The 16,571-nt window shown below is 34.2% G+C and overlaps 1 protein-coding gene across 2 annotated transcripts in view; it reads left to right on the top strand.

The window, feature by feature from the left end:
- Window positions 1–16,107, top strand: part of HEG1 (heart development protein with EGF like domains 1) — a 111,331-nt gene extending 95,224 nt beyond the window's left edge. Inside the window, exons 14-19 of one of the 2 annotated variants that reach the window (XR_007951911.1) lie at window positions 172–214; window positions 325–362; window positions 5,928–6,015; window positions 8,902–9,076; window positions 15,090–15,224; window positions 15,637–15,731. Coding sequence is in view for 1 of the 2 variants with exons in the window: in XM_051985471.1 (XP_051841431.1) it covers window positions 172–214; window positions 325–362; window positions 5,928–6,015; window positions 8,902–9,076; window positions 15,637–15,786 (494 nt within the window). In the remaining variant the exon portion in view is untranslated. Of the gene's footprint in view, window positions 1–171; window positions 215–324; window positions 363–5,927; window positions 6,016–8,901; window positions 9,077–15,089; window positions 15,225–15,636 lie in introns of both variants that reach the window. The other variant, XM_051985471.1, reaches the window with a different exon arrangement.
- The last annotated feature ends 464 nt before the right edge of the window (window positions 16,108–16,571 follow it).

The raw sequence follows: 16,571 nt of genomic DNA, 5'->3' as shown, positions 1-16,571 counted from the left end.
GATATCATGACTTAGTTCTTGGGAAGATGATAATGTTCATGGGTTCCTGTCAATGTTCCCTACCAGGGACCTAATTGTGGAATCCAGGTGGTTTTAATGGGAGATAGCTGAGAACTATGGCCAGAGCTGTCATGGCCAACTGCTCATGAATTGTAACTTATTTTTTTTTAGCATGTGAAGATGGATACAGACTTGAAAATGAAACCTGCATGAGGTAGGCTCAGTACTTCCCTTGAATTTTGTTAGATTTGTTCCTTCAGAACATTTCTTGGTTTATGGTTAATTTCCTAAGATCTTAACTAGTTTTTCTTTGTTGATTTGTAGTTGCCCATTTGGTCTTGGTGGTCTCAACTGTGGAAACCGTAAGTTTATGAAACTCTTTATTTCCTTTCTGGTGAGTTGTCTATTGATGGTTATATCAGATGCTTGACCATAGCTAGGCTAGTAATAGGTGGTTACCAATGCTCTAAATAAGTGCTTTGATTTTTTTTCAGTAAATATATTTTTTACAACAGCCCATTTTCATAGGACATCTTATATTGTAAGGTTGTATGAATACTTATATACATAAATGCCCACTGAAGGTGTTTATAAAATCAACTCTAGAGATGCTCTTCTTGTTATTATACAAACTCAGGGTATTTTCTGTCAAAGCAGTTGAGTCACCTGTTAGATAAAGAGATGGCACTTTATACTTAGAACCTCAGAGTTGAGAGTTCGCAACATCCTTTCAAAATAATTAAATATTCATCCTTCATTTAAAGACCTGGGGAAAAAAAAAGACAGGGAAGTCATTGCCTCTCAAGACAATTAGTTCCATTGTTGGAATATTTAGGATGGTCTTTCTTCATTTAGGATTATTCTTTCTTGTTAAAATCTATTTTCCTGAAACTCTCATCAGTATTAGTTCTATTCTCTATAGAGTCAAGTAGAGGAAATCAGTCAATTTCTTTGTCAGTAAATTCCTAGGCTTAACAATATCAAATGTTGTAGCTTTAATCCACATTAGGCATAATCATGTATAAGAGAGAAAACTCTGGAGTAAGAGCCAAAAGCTCTGGGTTTAATTGTGGCTACATTATTAGCCAGTGATGTGATGTTTGTCAAGTCACTTCACCAAACTCTGAGCTCTCATTTTTGTACCTGTAAAATGAGAGGTAATGGTATTGTATTGCATATTGTCATAGATCTCTAAGATTAAATATTCTAATTCTGATTAAATTTTGAGATGTAGATAAGAGATCTCTTTCTGTACAGTATGAGTTTTGGACCTAATAATTTTATACCCTCAGAAAGTATTAACCATTGTTTGTTAAACTGGCTTTTACCTGAAATGCTTATCATATTCACTAGTAACCGAAATAATAAATGAGATTAAATAAAAAATTAAACCTAGGACTCCAATGAATGCCATGCTTAATTAAGAATATTGTTTTAATGTGGTCATCATTTTTTTATTCAGTGATCTTAAGGCAGTCTTGGAACTCTAATCAAGTTAATTAGCACTCATTTTTCTAAGAGCATTTATATGAACTGACATCAGATACTTCAGTAGAATTGAAATTCTATTTCACTGCTTCACCTGCCTGAGTGATATTGGAAAAAGTGTCCCCAAGTATTAGAGTGATTTGATAAATCCTGATTTATTTCTTAACATTCAATATTCCATTAGAATTTCTCTCCTTTAAAAAAGCTTTTCATTTTACTAATTATTGATATCCATTTATTTGGAGAATGATCTTTAGCTTGTTTTTCTTTCTTTCTCTTAAATTGGTGTTTTTGTATTAGTTCATGCAAGTTTTTGCTTGTTTCCTAGTATTCTTCATATTCATAATTTTTTATAGCACAGTTATAGTCTATTACATTTATGTACCACAGATTGTTTAGTGATTTCCCAATCCATGAACATTTACATTGTTTTCAGTTTCTTTAACATCCCTAAATTTTCAAAATTACTTCTTTATCTTCTTGGTTTATATATCATTAGGGATTCATATTTATATATATATTCACACTTTTAAAAGAATTTCAGCCTACAGTTGTCATAAGGTGCTCTTCCTTTCTTTCTAATTGAATATAACATGCAAATTCAATCATTTGGAAGATGTCATAAAGCCAGGTCTCAGAGCATAAGTAAAATAGCTGTCAGCATGAAATCTTGGAAACTTTCATCAGCTAAAGCCTAGGAATGTAGAATTTCATGTAAAATTAGAATTAGTGGTTTAACGAGTTTGGTTCTTTAGTTTCCTAGTTTAGATAGAAACTTCATTTCTATCTAAATTTTAGTGGAGAATAAGTTAGACATCTTAGGAAGTGAGGTGAAGGTGTACTTGTAGAAACATAACTGTATCAGGAAGAGATGTTATGCAGGGTAGAAACAGCAGGATCAATCACCAACTTATAAAAGCACTGAAGTATGAGACCACTTAATTAAGGGGCATATATAGCTGTGCATACTTAAGTAGAACTTAAGCTATATTCTACCAGTTATGGTAGGTGAAGTTCATAATGATGAATGAATTTTGAAGAATATTTTTAAATGTTATTATATTTTTATATATGCATATAATTAATGTTTTTGTTTTAAAAACATTGTTTTTATATTTATTGATATATTGTTTTTGTATCACCTACATTAACTAGTGTTTCCCATGTGCCTATTCCCCTCCACAAGAGAACCATTCCTTGTAATGAGGAATAAAAAAGAGGGAGAAAAACAATTGAGCAAAACTAATTAACATGAAAATGCCTATTATATAGGTTTTCATGCCTATAAACATTTTTAATCTCTTCCTTCATGAGTCAAGTTTAGTCAGGACAAGTGTATATAACATTTACTTGTAATTTTTGTTCTCTCCATTTATATTGTAGCTATTGTATATATTGGACAGTGTGATGGCACACTGAGTCTGGAGTCAGGAAGACTCATCTTCCTATATGGATTCTGACATTTAGTAACTGTGTGATCCTGGGCAAATCACTTAATCTCGTTTGAAGTGATAAACCACTTCAGTATTTTTAACCAAAAAAACCCCAAAAGGGGTCATGAAGAGTCAGACATGACTGAAAACAACTAAACAGCAAAAAAAAAAAAAAAAAAAAGAAAAAAAGTATATATTGTTTTCCTGGTTCTGTTTAGCATAAGTTCCTTTACCTTGCCATGCTTCTCTGTGTTCTTATGAGGCAGTAATATTACATTACAGTCATGTACAGCAATTTTTAGCTTCTTCCCCAATTTATGTGCATCTACTTTATTTCCAATTTTCTATTCCTACAAAAACATGCACTTCAGAAACATGAGGCTGTCTTTCTTTGGAGAAGAAAAGCAAGCTCTTATTATATTTGAGTGCTCTATGTTTTACTTCTCACCGCTGGATTATGTCATTATCATTTCTCCCATATAAGATGGAGGTTTGCTTTGAATGGGTAAAGAGTATTAGATGGCCTTGGGTAACCAGTTATTAATACAAAGTATATCTTTAGTGCCTAGCTGAGCCTTGTGGTCTGTGAAGATTTAGAATATGATTTTGATGACTGGTAAAATAATTTTCAGTTTTTTTAAGCATTCAATAGTGACTGTATAGCATTTATATTCTGATAAATCTTTGAACATTTAGGAAAGCCTTTGCTAGCTCCCTTTTTTAAGCTTATAAAGCAGATAACTTAAAAAAATTATAATAGCCTTTTATTTTTCAAAACATATACAAAGATAATTTTTAGTATTCATCCTTGCAAAATCTTGTGTTCCAAATTTTTCTCCCTACCTACCTTTTTCCTCCCTCCTCCCTCCCCTAGACAGCAAGCAATCCGATATAAATTAATCATGTTCAGTTCTTCTAAATGTATTTCCACATTCATCATGGTGTGCAAGAAGAATCAGATCAAAAAGGGGAAAATGAGAAAAACAAACAATAATCAAAAAAAGGGTGAAAATACCATATCAGATAACTTTTTATAGATTCTTGAGATTCCAACAAATAAGACATAAATGATTCTTAGAGTATAAGATGGGGAACTAAGAATTCTAGGGTTCTCTTCTTCCTAAGAAGGACTCATGGGAAACCTGGATCTCCTCACTTAATCTTAAGCCAAATATCAATGTCCTTTCAGGCCAATTTTCCCCCAAAGCAAGGAAAAAAGCTCCAAGGCAGCTAAGATTTTTAAAAAGAAACAGCTGGTCAATGACATTTACTTAATGTAAAGTGAATGCCAAGAGAAAACTAACAGATTTGACAAAAAAAGTCATGGGTGGCTGTGGAGAAAGCAATTTCAGTATAATGGTAAGGTAGAAACCAAGTCTTCAGTAAGTGGATGTGAAGCAAGGAATTGAAGAGCATTAACAATACACCCCAAGTTCAAAAATTTGGGCATTGGGGATGGGAAGGATGAGATAATAGAGAGGGAGGGAGGAAGAGAGCAATGGAAAAAATAATAGCCGAAAATTCTTAACCTGGAGTTCATGAATTTTTAAAAGTATTATAACTATTTCAATATAATTGATTTCCTTTGTAACCCTTGTAACCCTATGCATTTAATTTTGTGCATTTAGAAACATTATTCTGAGGAATCCATAGGTTTCATCATACTTCCTAGGAATCCATGATGCAAAAAAAAGATTATGAACCCCTATGATTGCTAGAAGAGATAGCAAATGCAAGACAAAGGTTATGGTTTAAGACAGAGGAGACTGATTTTTTCAACCCAGAATGGAAGGAGAATATGGAGGAGAGATTAATGTCCCCAGAAAGGGAAGAAAAAGTGGTAATATTAGCTAATATTTATATAGCACTTTAAGGTTTGGAAAGCACTATATATATATTATCTTGTTTGATTTTTACCACAACACTATGAGATAGATGCTATTGCTCTACCTATTTTACAGATATAGAAACTAAGATTAGGATGTATTAATGTAACTTGCCTAAAAACAAGTAGGTGCCTGAGGATATGAACTCTGGTCTTTCTGGCTCCCAAGTCCAGGTGTGCTTATATCCACTATACCTCTCTAATTGTGGGAGCAAGATCGGGCTGGAGATATAAAGTATAGTGAAAAAGGGAGAAGTGAAATCACTTTTTCTCCTGAGGCTAGAAAGAATGAAGGGAGTTCTAGACAGAAAATTATGGAGGCAAAAAAAAAAAAAACCCAACAGACTATTTTTATATTCTGGGTGAATTAAAAAATAAGTTATTTGATGAAACTGAGGGTGGACAATGAAAAATTTTTTTTAATCAAAAAATTGTCTGGTGTAAAACAATTTTTCAAAGTATGGTCCAGAAACCAATAGAGGACCCCAAGATCCTCTCAGGGGGATTATGAGGTCAAGACTATTTTTATAATATTACTAAGATGCTATATTTCTAGAACATATATTTATATGTAAATAAATTATATTATAACATTAATGCATCATGTGTACTTATTATATATTGCTATATTATATTTTATATCATATATTATTCTATGATCATGTTAGATGATTACCATATACATAATATATTATATAATATAGTAGTCTATAATATATTCTATAATTATAATATATTAATATAATGTACAATTAAATGTATAATTATATATTCTTAGATTAGCTTTTATAACAATTATATATCACAATATATTTTATTATAATGTTTATATATTTATAACATTTACATGCATATATGTGAATATTTATGTATAAATATATACCCAATAGTTATAACCTATATAAACAAAAGGTTTTTTGGGGAGGTCCTCAATGATTTTAAAAGTTTGAAGTTCCCAAGATTAAAGGGCAGTACTCACAAAAACCAAGAGGTCCATGTTCAAGTCCAGGCTAGTTAGCAACATTTTTCTAATTGTGTGACTGCCATCAAGTCATCTCTACCTCTTATTATTAATATATTTATTGATTAAATTGACTGTTTATTGTTTCCTTTATATTTAGCTTATCAGCTTATCACTGTGGTGATTGCAGCTGCTGGAGGTGGGCTCCTTCTCATCCTAGGAATCGCATTGATTGTTACCTGCTGCCGGTAAGTATCCTGAATGCAAGTTTTAAGACTTGCAAAAGCAATGGCCTTTGGACTGTGTCACTGGTGATGATAGCTTGGGTAGAAGTTGGCCTAGGCTTGTTAGCCCCTGTTGTCTATGATGATCTATAATCAATCAATCAGTAAAATTTATTAAGTGGCCCTGTGTGCTAGGCACTGTGCTAAGTGCTGGGGATACAAAAAGAGGCAAATGTTTTTGCCCTCAAGGAGTTTACAGTCTAAAGCAGGAGACAACATGTAAACAAATATATACAAAGCAAGCTATATACTGGATAAAAAGAAAATAATTAATAGATGGAAGGCATTATGAAATTAAAAGGAGGTGGAAAAAACTTCCTGTAGAAAACCATATTTTAGATGGGATTTAAAGGAAGGCAAGGAAATCAATATTTGGAGTGGAAGAGGGAGAGCATTCCAGCTATGGGGGATAGCCAAAGAAAATGCTTGGAGCAGAAAGATGAGGGAACAACCAGGGGAAGTCATTGTCAGTGGACTGAAGTGATAAGTATAACAAAGTAAGAGGGCTAAAGGGGAAATCCTAGTTTGAGATCTGGGAAGTAATTATGGTAGGAAAATTTAGAATTTAAGAGAATATGAACCAATCAAGTGCTAAGAAGACTCATTGCCACCTACTAGAATTTATTGAGGGAATTGGTGTTAACTTGAAATTAATTCCACCATTTCTTGGAAGCTTGTCTAGTACTTTCAGCCACTTGTCACTTTTTGCTAAATTCCCTTTCTAATATCAGAGGTTACATATAAAAAAAAGATATGAAAAAAAAAAAAGATTATGAGGCAATGACCTGGACAGATAAACGTTGGCTATTCAAAAGGAAAATGAAACTTATGTTTTAGAGAATCATCATCATTGGGAAAAAAAAAAAAAAAAAAAAAACTTGCATCCCTTATTGAGAAGGAGGGTGGTTAATCATTGGAAGATTCAGACTGCCCCACCCCCAAGAGAACAGTGACAGAGCTCAGTGGTATGTTGGACATTGCATTTTATGATCCAAGGTTTGGTGCATATTCCTTTCCAGGCCTTTTTCCAGAATAAGAAATTAGACAAGAAAGAACTTCCACAAAAAGACAATTTAAACTTTCTAACCTTTGTTTTAAGTCTCTTAAATAGACCACATCATTTTCCTGTTTAACTATTTGTATATTGGATTTTATAACCCAAGATTTAGTTCAGATTCCTTTCCAGGCCTTTTTCCAGAAAAAGAAATTTGTTAAAAGAATGAACTTTCAATCAAAGATAATTTAAACACTACAACCTTAGCTCTTATGTAGGCTGAATAATGACTATGCTTAACAATTTCTCCTCAGAGAAGAAGATTCCAGGAATGCCTTAGCAGACAGCTAAGTTTTTTTTATTGAATATATATGATATATGCTTATGACATATTGTATATATTATCAATAAACAACAGTTATATATAATTAATAGTTAATAATAATTATATAGAATATAGAATAATGAAACCATTTTTTAGGGGAGCTAATAAACATTCAGTTTTCAATACCTTAATGTGATGTCAATTTTATTACTTGAAAAGCATAGGTAGGGGACTAGACATGATCATCATTCCTGAAGTGCTTTCACATTTTTTATTTTAAATCCTTCTTCTCCTCCCTCTCCGCAGTTGTACTCAACAAACAGCCACCATCATTCTCTAGTCTACTTACACTCTTGTCTTAATCTATCCCATGTGTAAAATGGAAATAATGTCTGTCTTGAGTACTTCAGAAAAAAACCTTGCTCTGAGATAGAGACCATTAACACAATTAACACAATACTTGTATATAAAGAAATGTCTTCTACCAAGTCAGAACCTTCTCTGTAATTCATAGCCTTACAGGGATTGTTGGGGACAAGAGGAACAAGCATTAATTAAACATTTGTTATGTGCCAAGGACTGTACTAAGTCTTTTATAAATATTGTCTCATTTGATCCTCATAACAAACCCGGGGAGGTAGGTGCTGTTATTAATCTCATTTTATAGTTGAGGAAACTGAGGCAGGCAGCAGTTAAGTGATTTGCTGAAAATCATACAACTAGGAAGTGTATGAAATTGGATTTAAACTCAAGATTTCCTGCCTCTAGGCTTGTTGCACTTGTCTCTTTGTCACCTAGCTCCCTTGCATAGAACTGTGAGAACTTAAGTGACCTGTCCAGAGTCACACAGATAATCTGTCATAGGCAAGATTTGAACTTAGATTTACCTGACTCCAAGCTAGTTCTCTATCCATTATGTCAGGCTGCCTTTCTGTTCTGATATTTATTAGATTCTTTATGAGAAAGCTCTTTTTAAGACATAGAGCACACTGCACCTATAAGACAATATCACTGATGAGGCTATGTATCATAGTGGATGCTATGAGCTGATATATGTTTACAACAACTCATGTATATTACTAATATATTATAAACAATAGTTAGGTGTAATTAATAGTTAATAATAATTATATATAATATATAATGATAAAGTAATTTTTCAAGGGAGCTAATAAATATCCAGTTTTTTTTGTAACCTAATGTGAGCTGACCTTGTGGTTAGTGAGATTGAGGTCTAAGCTCTGCCTCTAGTACACACTGACTGTGTGATGCTGGGAAAGATCAGTGTGTATTATACTTAAAATCTCAAATTAATATCTTTATAGTCATTTCTGAAATTGAATTAACTAAGCAAATATATGCCTTCATTTGTGATTACTGGGCTATTGTTTTAAAAAAATGTACTCACTTTTCCAAAAACAGTATGTAGCTTTCTACTCAATTTGCCCCATTAGTGGTATCTGGTACTTTCGTCTCAAAATTCCTTAAACTGAGATTTGATTTCATCAGTGTTATCTTTTTCCTTCCACAGAAAGAATAAAAATGACATAAGCAAACTCATCTTCAAAAGTGGCGATTTCCAAATGTCTCCATATGCTGAGTACCCCAAGAACCCTCGATCACAGGAATGGGGCCGAGAGGCCATTGAAATGCATGAAAATGGAAGTACTAAGAACCTCCTCCAGATGACAGATGTCTATTATTCTGTATGTATTCACAAGCTAGGAATAAACTCATGTCAGCTTGATTTGGGTTTAGAGTGGTTGGGTCTGTCTCATATGTTTTAGTCCTCAAGTCACCTCAAGTGTTTTAGTCCTTTTAGTATATTTTTAGACAGAATATAAACTTCACTGCTATAAGAAGAAAGAGAGAATGGCACCATGGGATTCATATTTGCATGCTTTTTAGAGTTAATTTGGTTATGATTATTTGTATTATATGGGCTATATTTGGAGATTACAAAGTTAAAGGTTCATATAGCCATCCAGTATGTGCATTTGCAAGATACAGCACTAATAAAAGTAGCCAGATTGCTTATGTCCCTCTGAAGATTGAGTAGATTGTTTGGACATTTTTTGTTTCCATATTAGGATCACAAAATTACAGACTTACACAACATAGTATTTTCACCTTTTGTGGTTGTTGTTTGCTAGCTTTTTTCTTTCTTATTTTTTCTTTTTGATCTGATTCTTCTTGTGCAGCATGATAATTGTGGAAACATACATAGGAGAATTGCACATGTTTAACATATATTGGATTACTTGCCATCTAGGGGAGAGGAGGTGGGGGAAAGGTGGGAGAAAAAATTTGGAACACAGGGTTTTGCAAAGGTGAATGTTGAAAACTATGCGTGTGTTTTGAAAATAAAAAGCTATTACTTAAAAAGTAAAATAAAATTACACATTTAGAACTAGGAGGGACTTTAGCGGCTATTAAATCCAGTTTCCTCATTTGATAGATAATGAAGTTGAGATCTAGAAAGGTGAAAGTGCCTTGATCAGGAACACACAGGTAGTAAGTGAAGGCAGGATTTGAACCCCAGCCTACCCTACTCCAGTGCAGCACTCTATCCACCACTAATGTCTTTCTAACACAGCATCCATTGCTTAAATCAGCCACTAGTAATACAGATCTCTTACGAGATCTTAGAAAACTGTATTTCTGGGCTTAAATGAGGAGGTTTTAGAGTATCAGTATGGCTTAATAGAAAGGTCCCTTGGAAGTAAGGAGAACTGCGTTTTATTCTGTGTGACTTTAAAGAGGGCATGTTAAATATCTGAATTTCAGTCTTCTCTTTGGTTAAATAGGGTAAATTATCTCTATGAGTCCTGTATGCTATGTATAATGACATAGAACTTAGCAAGTAGCAATTTTATTATTCTATTGCCCCTCCCTACTTTACAGATTCATTCTCATGTCCCATATGGGAAGTGATAGTTTCCCTTTTGTATATGAGATTGAGATTTCTCAGAATACCAAAAGATAATCTCATCATCAATAATAAATGTTACTCACAGCAGTTTAGAAACTCACATTCTCTGTTATCATCCTGTTTCTTTTCTGCCCTAAAGCAAAAAAGACTGTCTACAATAGGTGCCTCCACTTTCTCATCTCTCACTTTTTTTTTTTTTTTAAACCTTGTAGAGTCTGGCTTCTAACTTTATCATTCCACTTAAATTGATTCTCTCCAAAATTACTAATGATCATTTAGTTGTCAAATGCAATGAAGACTTTTTCTCAATCTTCATTGTACTTGGCTTCTTTACAGCCTTTGACACTACTGATTGCTTTACTCTCTTTTTTCTAAAATTTCTCTCTCTCCTGGTTCTCCTCCCACTTATCTGAGGGTTCCTTCTCTGTTTCGTTCCCTACCTTTCCAAACTGCTTACACCTTAATTCCTGACATATACTCTTTGATTCAGTAATGCGGACCTCCTGGCTGTTTCGCTAACAAAAGCCTCTGTCTCTTGGCTTTCATCCTATTCTTTGGCTGTTTCCTGTCTGGAATGCTCTCCCCTCCTCTCTTCAACTACTGATTTCATTGCCTTCCTTTAAATCCCAACTAAAATCACAATTTCTACAGGAAACCTTCACGTACTCTTCTTGATTCCAGTGCTTTCCCTTTTTAAATTATTTCTTATTTATTCTATATATAGCTTGCTTTGTAAAAAAAAAAAAGTGTTTGTACATGGATTCCCCTATTAGATTGTAAGCTTCTTGAGGGCAAGAACTTCTTTGGCTTCTTTTTGTAGCCCCAATCCTTAGCACAGCAACTGGCACATAGTAATTAAAATATATGTTTATTGAATTGAATAACAAAAGGAATAAGGAAGTACATAGATATTTATCTATCTATCTAAATATTTTTGCTTTTGGAGACAATTGAAGTTAAGTGACTTGATCAGAGTTATTCAGCTGGTAAGTATCTGAGATCAGATTTGAACTCAGATCCTGATTTAAGCATTTATTAAGTCTTTATTATATGTTAGATACTGTGCAAAATGTTTTGCAAGCATTATCTCATTTGATACTCAAAATAACCCTAGGAGGCAAACACTATTATTATCCCCATTTTACAACTGAGGAAACTGAGGCAAACAGATGAAGTAATTTTCCTCGAGTCACACAGCTAATAAGTATCTGAAACTGGATTTGAATTCAAGTTTTCCTGACTCCTGGGCTCCATTGTACTACCTAGCATCTACAGATACATGATTATAGCTATATATCTAGATAGATAGCTAGTTAGACTGAATGAGAGAAAAAGACTGTCAGAGACAGAGAGAGATAAATACAGATAATTTAATTTTAGAGGAGAAGCCACTTCTGAGAGACTGGGGCAGAGAAAAAATTCATATAAAAGGTAGTGCTCGAACTGTCTTGAAGGGATTCTAAGAGTTGGAGGTAATTAGAGAATGTTTGTCAGTCATGGGGAGAATCACTGAAAAAGCACTGAAACTGAGTTATTCATGTATGAGGAATAAATAGCAAGCAGTCCAGTGTGACATAGGAAGAACAAGAAGGAAATTCTTGTATCATAAAGCTGATTAGGAACAGGAAAGGGCTTTAAGTTCTAAAAGAGTTTGCATTTGATCCTAGAGGCAATAGACTTAGAGATAAGATATTTTAGGAAAATCTTTAGCATCTGTGTGAAGGGTCATTTGGAGTGGGGAGAAACATGAGGCAGGGAAAATAATTAGGACCCTATTGCAGTAATTCAAATTGAGGGAGAGGGCCTGCACTACAATAGTGGTCAAATGGATGAAGAGAATAGGAGGCCATTGTCCAGTCTCTTTCTTTTTACAATTGAAGAAATTGGAACTGAGTTGATTCTTAAAAGCTACATTGCTAAATATATATATATATATATATATATATATATATATATATATATATATATATATATGATAAAATTATACTACTAATAAGAAAAGAGTCAGAATTGATACATAGGTGCTTTAACCTCTAAATCTTTTCACTGTACCATTCAATATGAAGGAAAATTCTTCAGTAGAGTGACGTGACCAACTCCCTATCTCTGGACAAGATGGTTTAAAAACTGTCATAAAAATATATCAAGCTCCCTTTCACATATGATTATCCTTATGTATGCTATCCAAGGATCATTTTACATTGTACTGCATGAAATGAGAAATGAATACACAGTCAGAGAGCACCAGAGCTGAAAATTAGATTCTACATATGGCATGGGATTCTTAGCTAGAGGTTCAAGATAACAATGATGAGACCTTGCCCTTCTTGGCTCTTAATAGTACCCAGCAATCTTATTCCAAAGGTCATAATCCTGTAATTGTTATGGACGTAATTATAAAACTTTGGACTTTGGATGGGAGGGGATAATTTTCAGGATCTGGAAAACTATTTGTTTTGATCAATTATTTTTAAAAGTCAGAACTGAGCTGAAAGTGAAGAAGGGAGTTTGGGGCAAAATTATTTCTAGATTACAAATTTCCTTTCAAATTTTCCAAATAAATATTTTAGTGATACTTTACAAAATCATAACTATCATTTCCCAACAAGATATATAGAAATATATCTTTTCAAGACACGTATATTTATGTATTGATATTTTTATATATGTTTATCTGTATACATATATGTAGAAATATCTATACATATCTATACATAATACATTAGATAAATACCTAGGTATAGACAGACAGATGTAACTTAATTCTGGCTGGAGTTTACTCCTCAGAGGCCTCTGGAAAGTCTTCATATGGAAGGTGGCTCTTGAACCTTTTCTTGAAGGAAACTAGAGATTCTAAAAGTTGGTATTTAGGAAGGAGTGTGTTTAAGACTTAGAACCATCACTTTTTAACAAAGAAATACAATTAGGCAAGATAATCTGATATGTTGCTCATATCTACCAGGATAAGACTCATTCTTCACACATAGTCTACCTTCTCACTGAAAGGACATGCTTCTTAAATGAAAGAACGAGTTTCACCATCAGTCCTCTGAAGTCACATTGGTCATAGTGTTGACCTCCTGATATTTTTAGTGTGATTTTCTTGTAAATTATTGTACTCATTGTGTAAAGTGTTAAGTTCCAACTTACCTGATAAGTTTCTTTACCTATCATATTTTCCAAGAGAGCTTAACCCTTCTTTCATAAACAAATTATTTTACAATCAAAGAACCTGTTTATAAAACATTAATTTTTTTAACTACATTCTTTCTCTTCTTTCTTCTTTTCTTTCCTCTTTTCCTAATAATAATAACTAACATTTTATAGCATTTTTGTAAAGTAAGAAGTTATTCTATTGAGGAAAACTTACCCCTCCTTTGGTTTTCATCAGACACACACACACACACACACACACACACACACACACACACATACACATACACTCACACTCCTAGCGAGTCTTTGTCTGTGACCTATCTCAGCAGTGTTCAAACAGCTTGATCATCTATGTCAGATAAAGTTATAACCAATTCATCTGTATGTTGCCATGGAATTAGATTTAGAGTTACTATAAACAGATTGTTAGCATTAACAGTCAAAAATGTAAATGAACCCAAATTTTCAGTCTTCTGCAATAATCTTAGCAGTGACAGAAACTTGAGTCATCTGCACAAAGCACATTCAATATCAGTCAGCCAGCAGACACTTGTTAAGCACCTGCTCTGTGCCTGCCACTGTGCTAAGTGCTGGAGATACAAGGAAAGGTAAAAGTCCTTTTTCCCTAGTGTGCTCAGTCTAATGAGGGAGATAACATGTGAATACTTATTTACAAATAAACTGTATGCAAGAACTATGTACAATGTGACAGTGACATAGTCCCCACAAACATGAAGTGCTTTGAAAGCCAATGTGTCTCACATTTGAACACTGCTAGTTCTTGTAGCGTAGCATGGGCCATCAATGTGTGGAGCTGTTGTATTGGTAATATTTGTGTTAATCATAGGATGATGTTTACATATTTTGGTTTTCCAGCATGAATTGGTAATTTACAATGAATGTTACATCATATTGTTTCCTCAAATACAAAGCCAACTTCCTGACTCATTCAGGGGAGATAATTGTGACCAAAAAAGGGGGATGGGGAGAGGGAGCAGATATGATGAGTAATTGTAGTCTGTGTGATCTTTGACTTCACTCAAATAGGATGGTGAAAGAAAGCCTCAAAATAACCAGTCCCTTAAAAAAGGAACACAGTTCTCCGTCTTGGCTTTTGGTCCTATCTCTACTTTTTAATAATTGTGAATATTTGTGTCCTAATTTTCCCTCCTGGAAAATGAAAAAATATATGTGTCCTAAATGGCAAAAAGTGAGTAGCATGCATTGTACTCCCCCAGTAAAAAAGAGTTCTGTAAATTTAAGGTATTCCTATATGAAGAAAAGCAGCATGGCAGAGTGAATAGAGAGCCAGTCAGGAAGATGTGAATTCAACTCTCCCTTAGTACACATTATGACTGTATGTGGCCCTGGGGATGTCACTTTACCTCTTCATGCCCTAGGCTACTCTCTAAGACTTTAAATTGTCCATAAAGGGCTGTCTTATATGTTAGTAGAAAGAGTTTCTTCAGCTAGAAGTTTTTTATAGCAATGAAATCATGGGTCCAGCCCCTCTCTTAAATGTGGTGCCATTATCACACCTTCTATTTACACCAATGCTTTTCCTAAAGGTACTTTACCAACATCAGTTGTGTTTAAGGATTCTAATGTTATTGTCACCTCGATATTATCAGGAGAGCTGCATGGTGTACCAGGAGAACAGTGCGGTATAGTGGGAAAGCTCTGGATTTGGAGTCAGAAGACCTGGATTTGAGTCCCAACTCTACCACTAACTAGCCATGGGATCTTGGGCAAGCCTCTTAAACCCTGTGAGCCTCAGTTTCCTCATCACTAAACTGGCTAGAATGCTATTTGCACTAACTAAATCCTAGGATTATCATAAGGATCATTTAGGATAAATCCATCTGTATATATAAAAGCATTTTTTAACTTGTAAAAGGCTGTATTAATGTAAGGTACAATTCCATCTTAAAAATGGAAAAAACAAGACATGGAGAGGGTAGAAATCTTGTTGGAGGTATTGGCTTTGGGGAGATGGTAGTGGCAGATCTTGGAAGAATCCTGACTTCTAGCTCCCTGTCCTGCACGTTGCTACCTTGTCTCCCCACTGAATTTCATAAAGTACAAAACTAAGTGTTTGGAATAATTTGATTATTGAATTTAAATTCAAGAATAAGAAATTGATTCTTTCTCTCTCTTTCTCTCTTTTTGGTGATGTAGCCCACAAACATCAGGAATCCAGAACTTGAACGAAATGGTCTCTACCCTACCTACACTGGTTTGCCAGGATCTCGGCATTCTTGCATATTTCCCGGACAGTATAATCCTTCTTTCATCAGTGATGAGAGCAGGAGAAGAGACTACTTTTAACACCATGGGACAGTGCATAACCACTGCTGTTTTGTGTTATTTACACATGAATTCTATCTACTCAAGGAACAGAACCAGGAAGACTCCCCAAACACTTGCTGCTCTGCAGACCATTCAAAGCTGAAGGTTACATAGCAGACAAGGGATGGGACAGAAGATTTAAAGATGGCAAAGACTGAAAGGAATTGCTCATTTACAGGCTGCTCATTCTTTACTTTTCAGTGTTCATATGTGTTACTGTGAAATGTGTTAATGGGTCAGTGAGAACAGATTTGCTTTTAGTGACATGTCATGAATGCTACCACTAGGGATGAGTGTAAATTGGTTCTGTGTCATTTCAGAGATCCAGTTGTTGCTCAATTTAGGCATTAATGGTTTGGGTTGTTTTTTTTTTTTTTAAATACATTTTACCAGGCCCAATTTTAAGACTGCTTCAGAAGAATTCTGGCCACTTTGGACAGCTCCATTGGATGTTGCCATTGGATGGTCACCTTGAAAGGATTGACTGTTTTGAACTTATTTATATCTCCATAATTACAGTCTGCCTCAGTGCTGAACTATGAGTGTGTTCTGGTCACACTCAATAAGTGCTAGGGGGCACTAAGGAAATCTTAGTGTAATGTATAGTCTTATAATTTGCTTCTAGATCTTATTCTGTAGTTTCGAGCCAAACAGAAAATGAGCTGTGAGCCCAGAATTTACTATATCACAGAAAGTGACACAGGAAGTGAAGGCACTGAAGTGCCACAAACTGTTAGATGAAATATGAGTTCTTTCCCCAGTAG

Source organism: Antechinus flavipes, chromosome 3 (assembly GCF_016432865.1).
Source record: "Antechinus flavipes isolate AdamAnt ecotype Samford, QLD, Australia chromosome 3, AdamAnt_v2, whole genome shotgun sequence".
Classification (NCBI taxonomy): Eukaryota; Metazoa; Chordata; class Mammalia; order Dasyuromorphia; family Dasyuridae; genus Antechinus; species Antechinus flavipes.
Note: the sequence above shows the minus strand (reverse complement) of the source record. Positions and strands in the feature narration are given on the sequence as shown.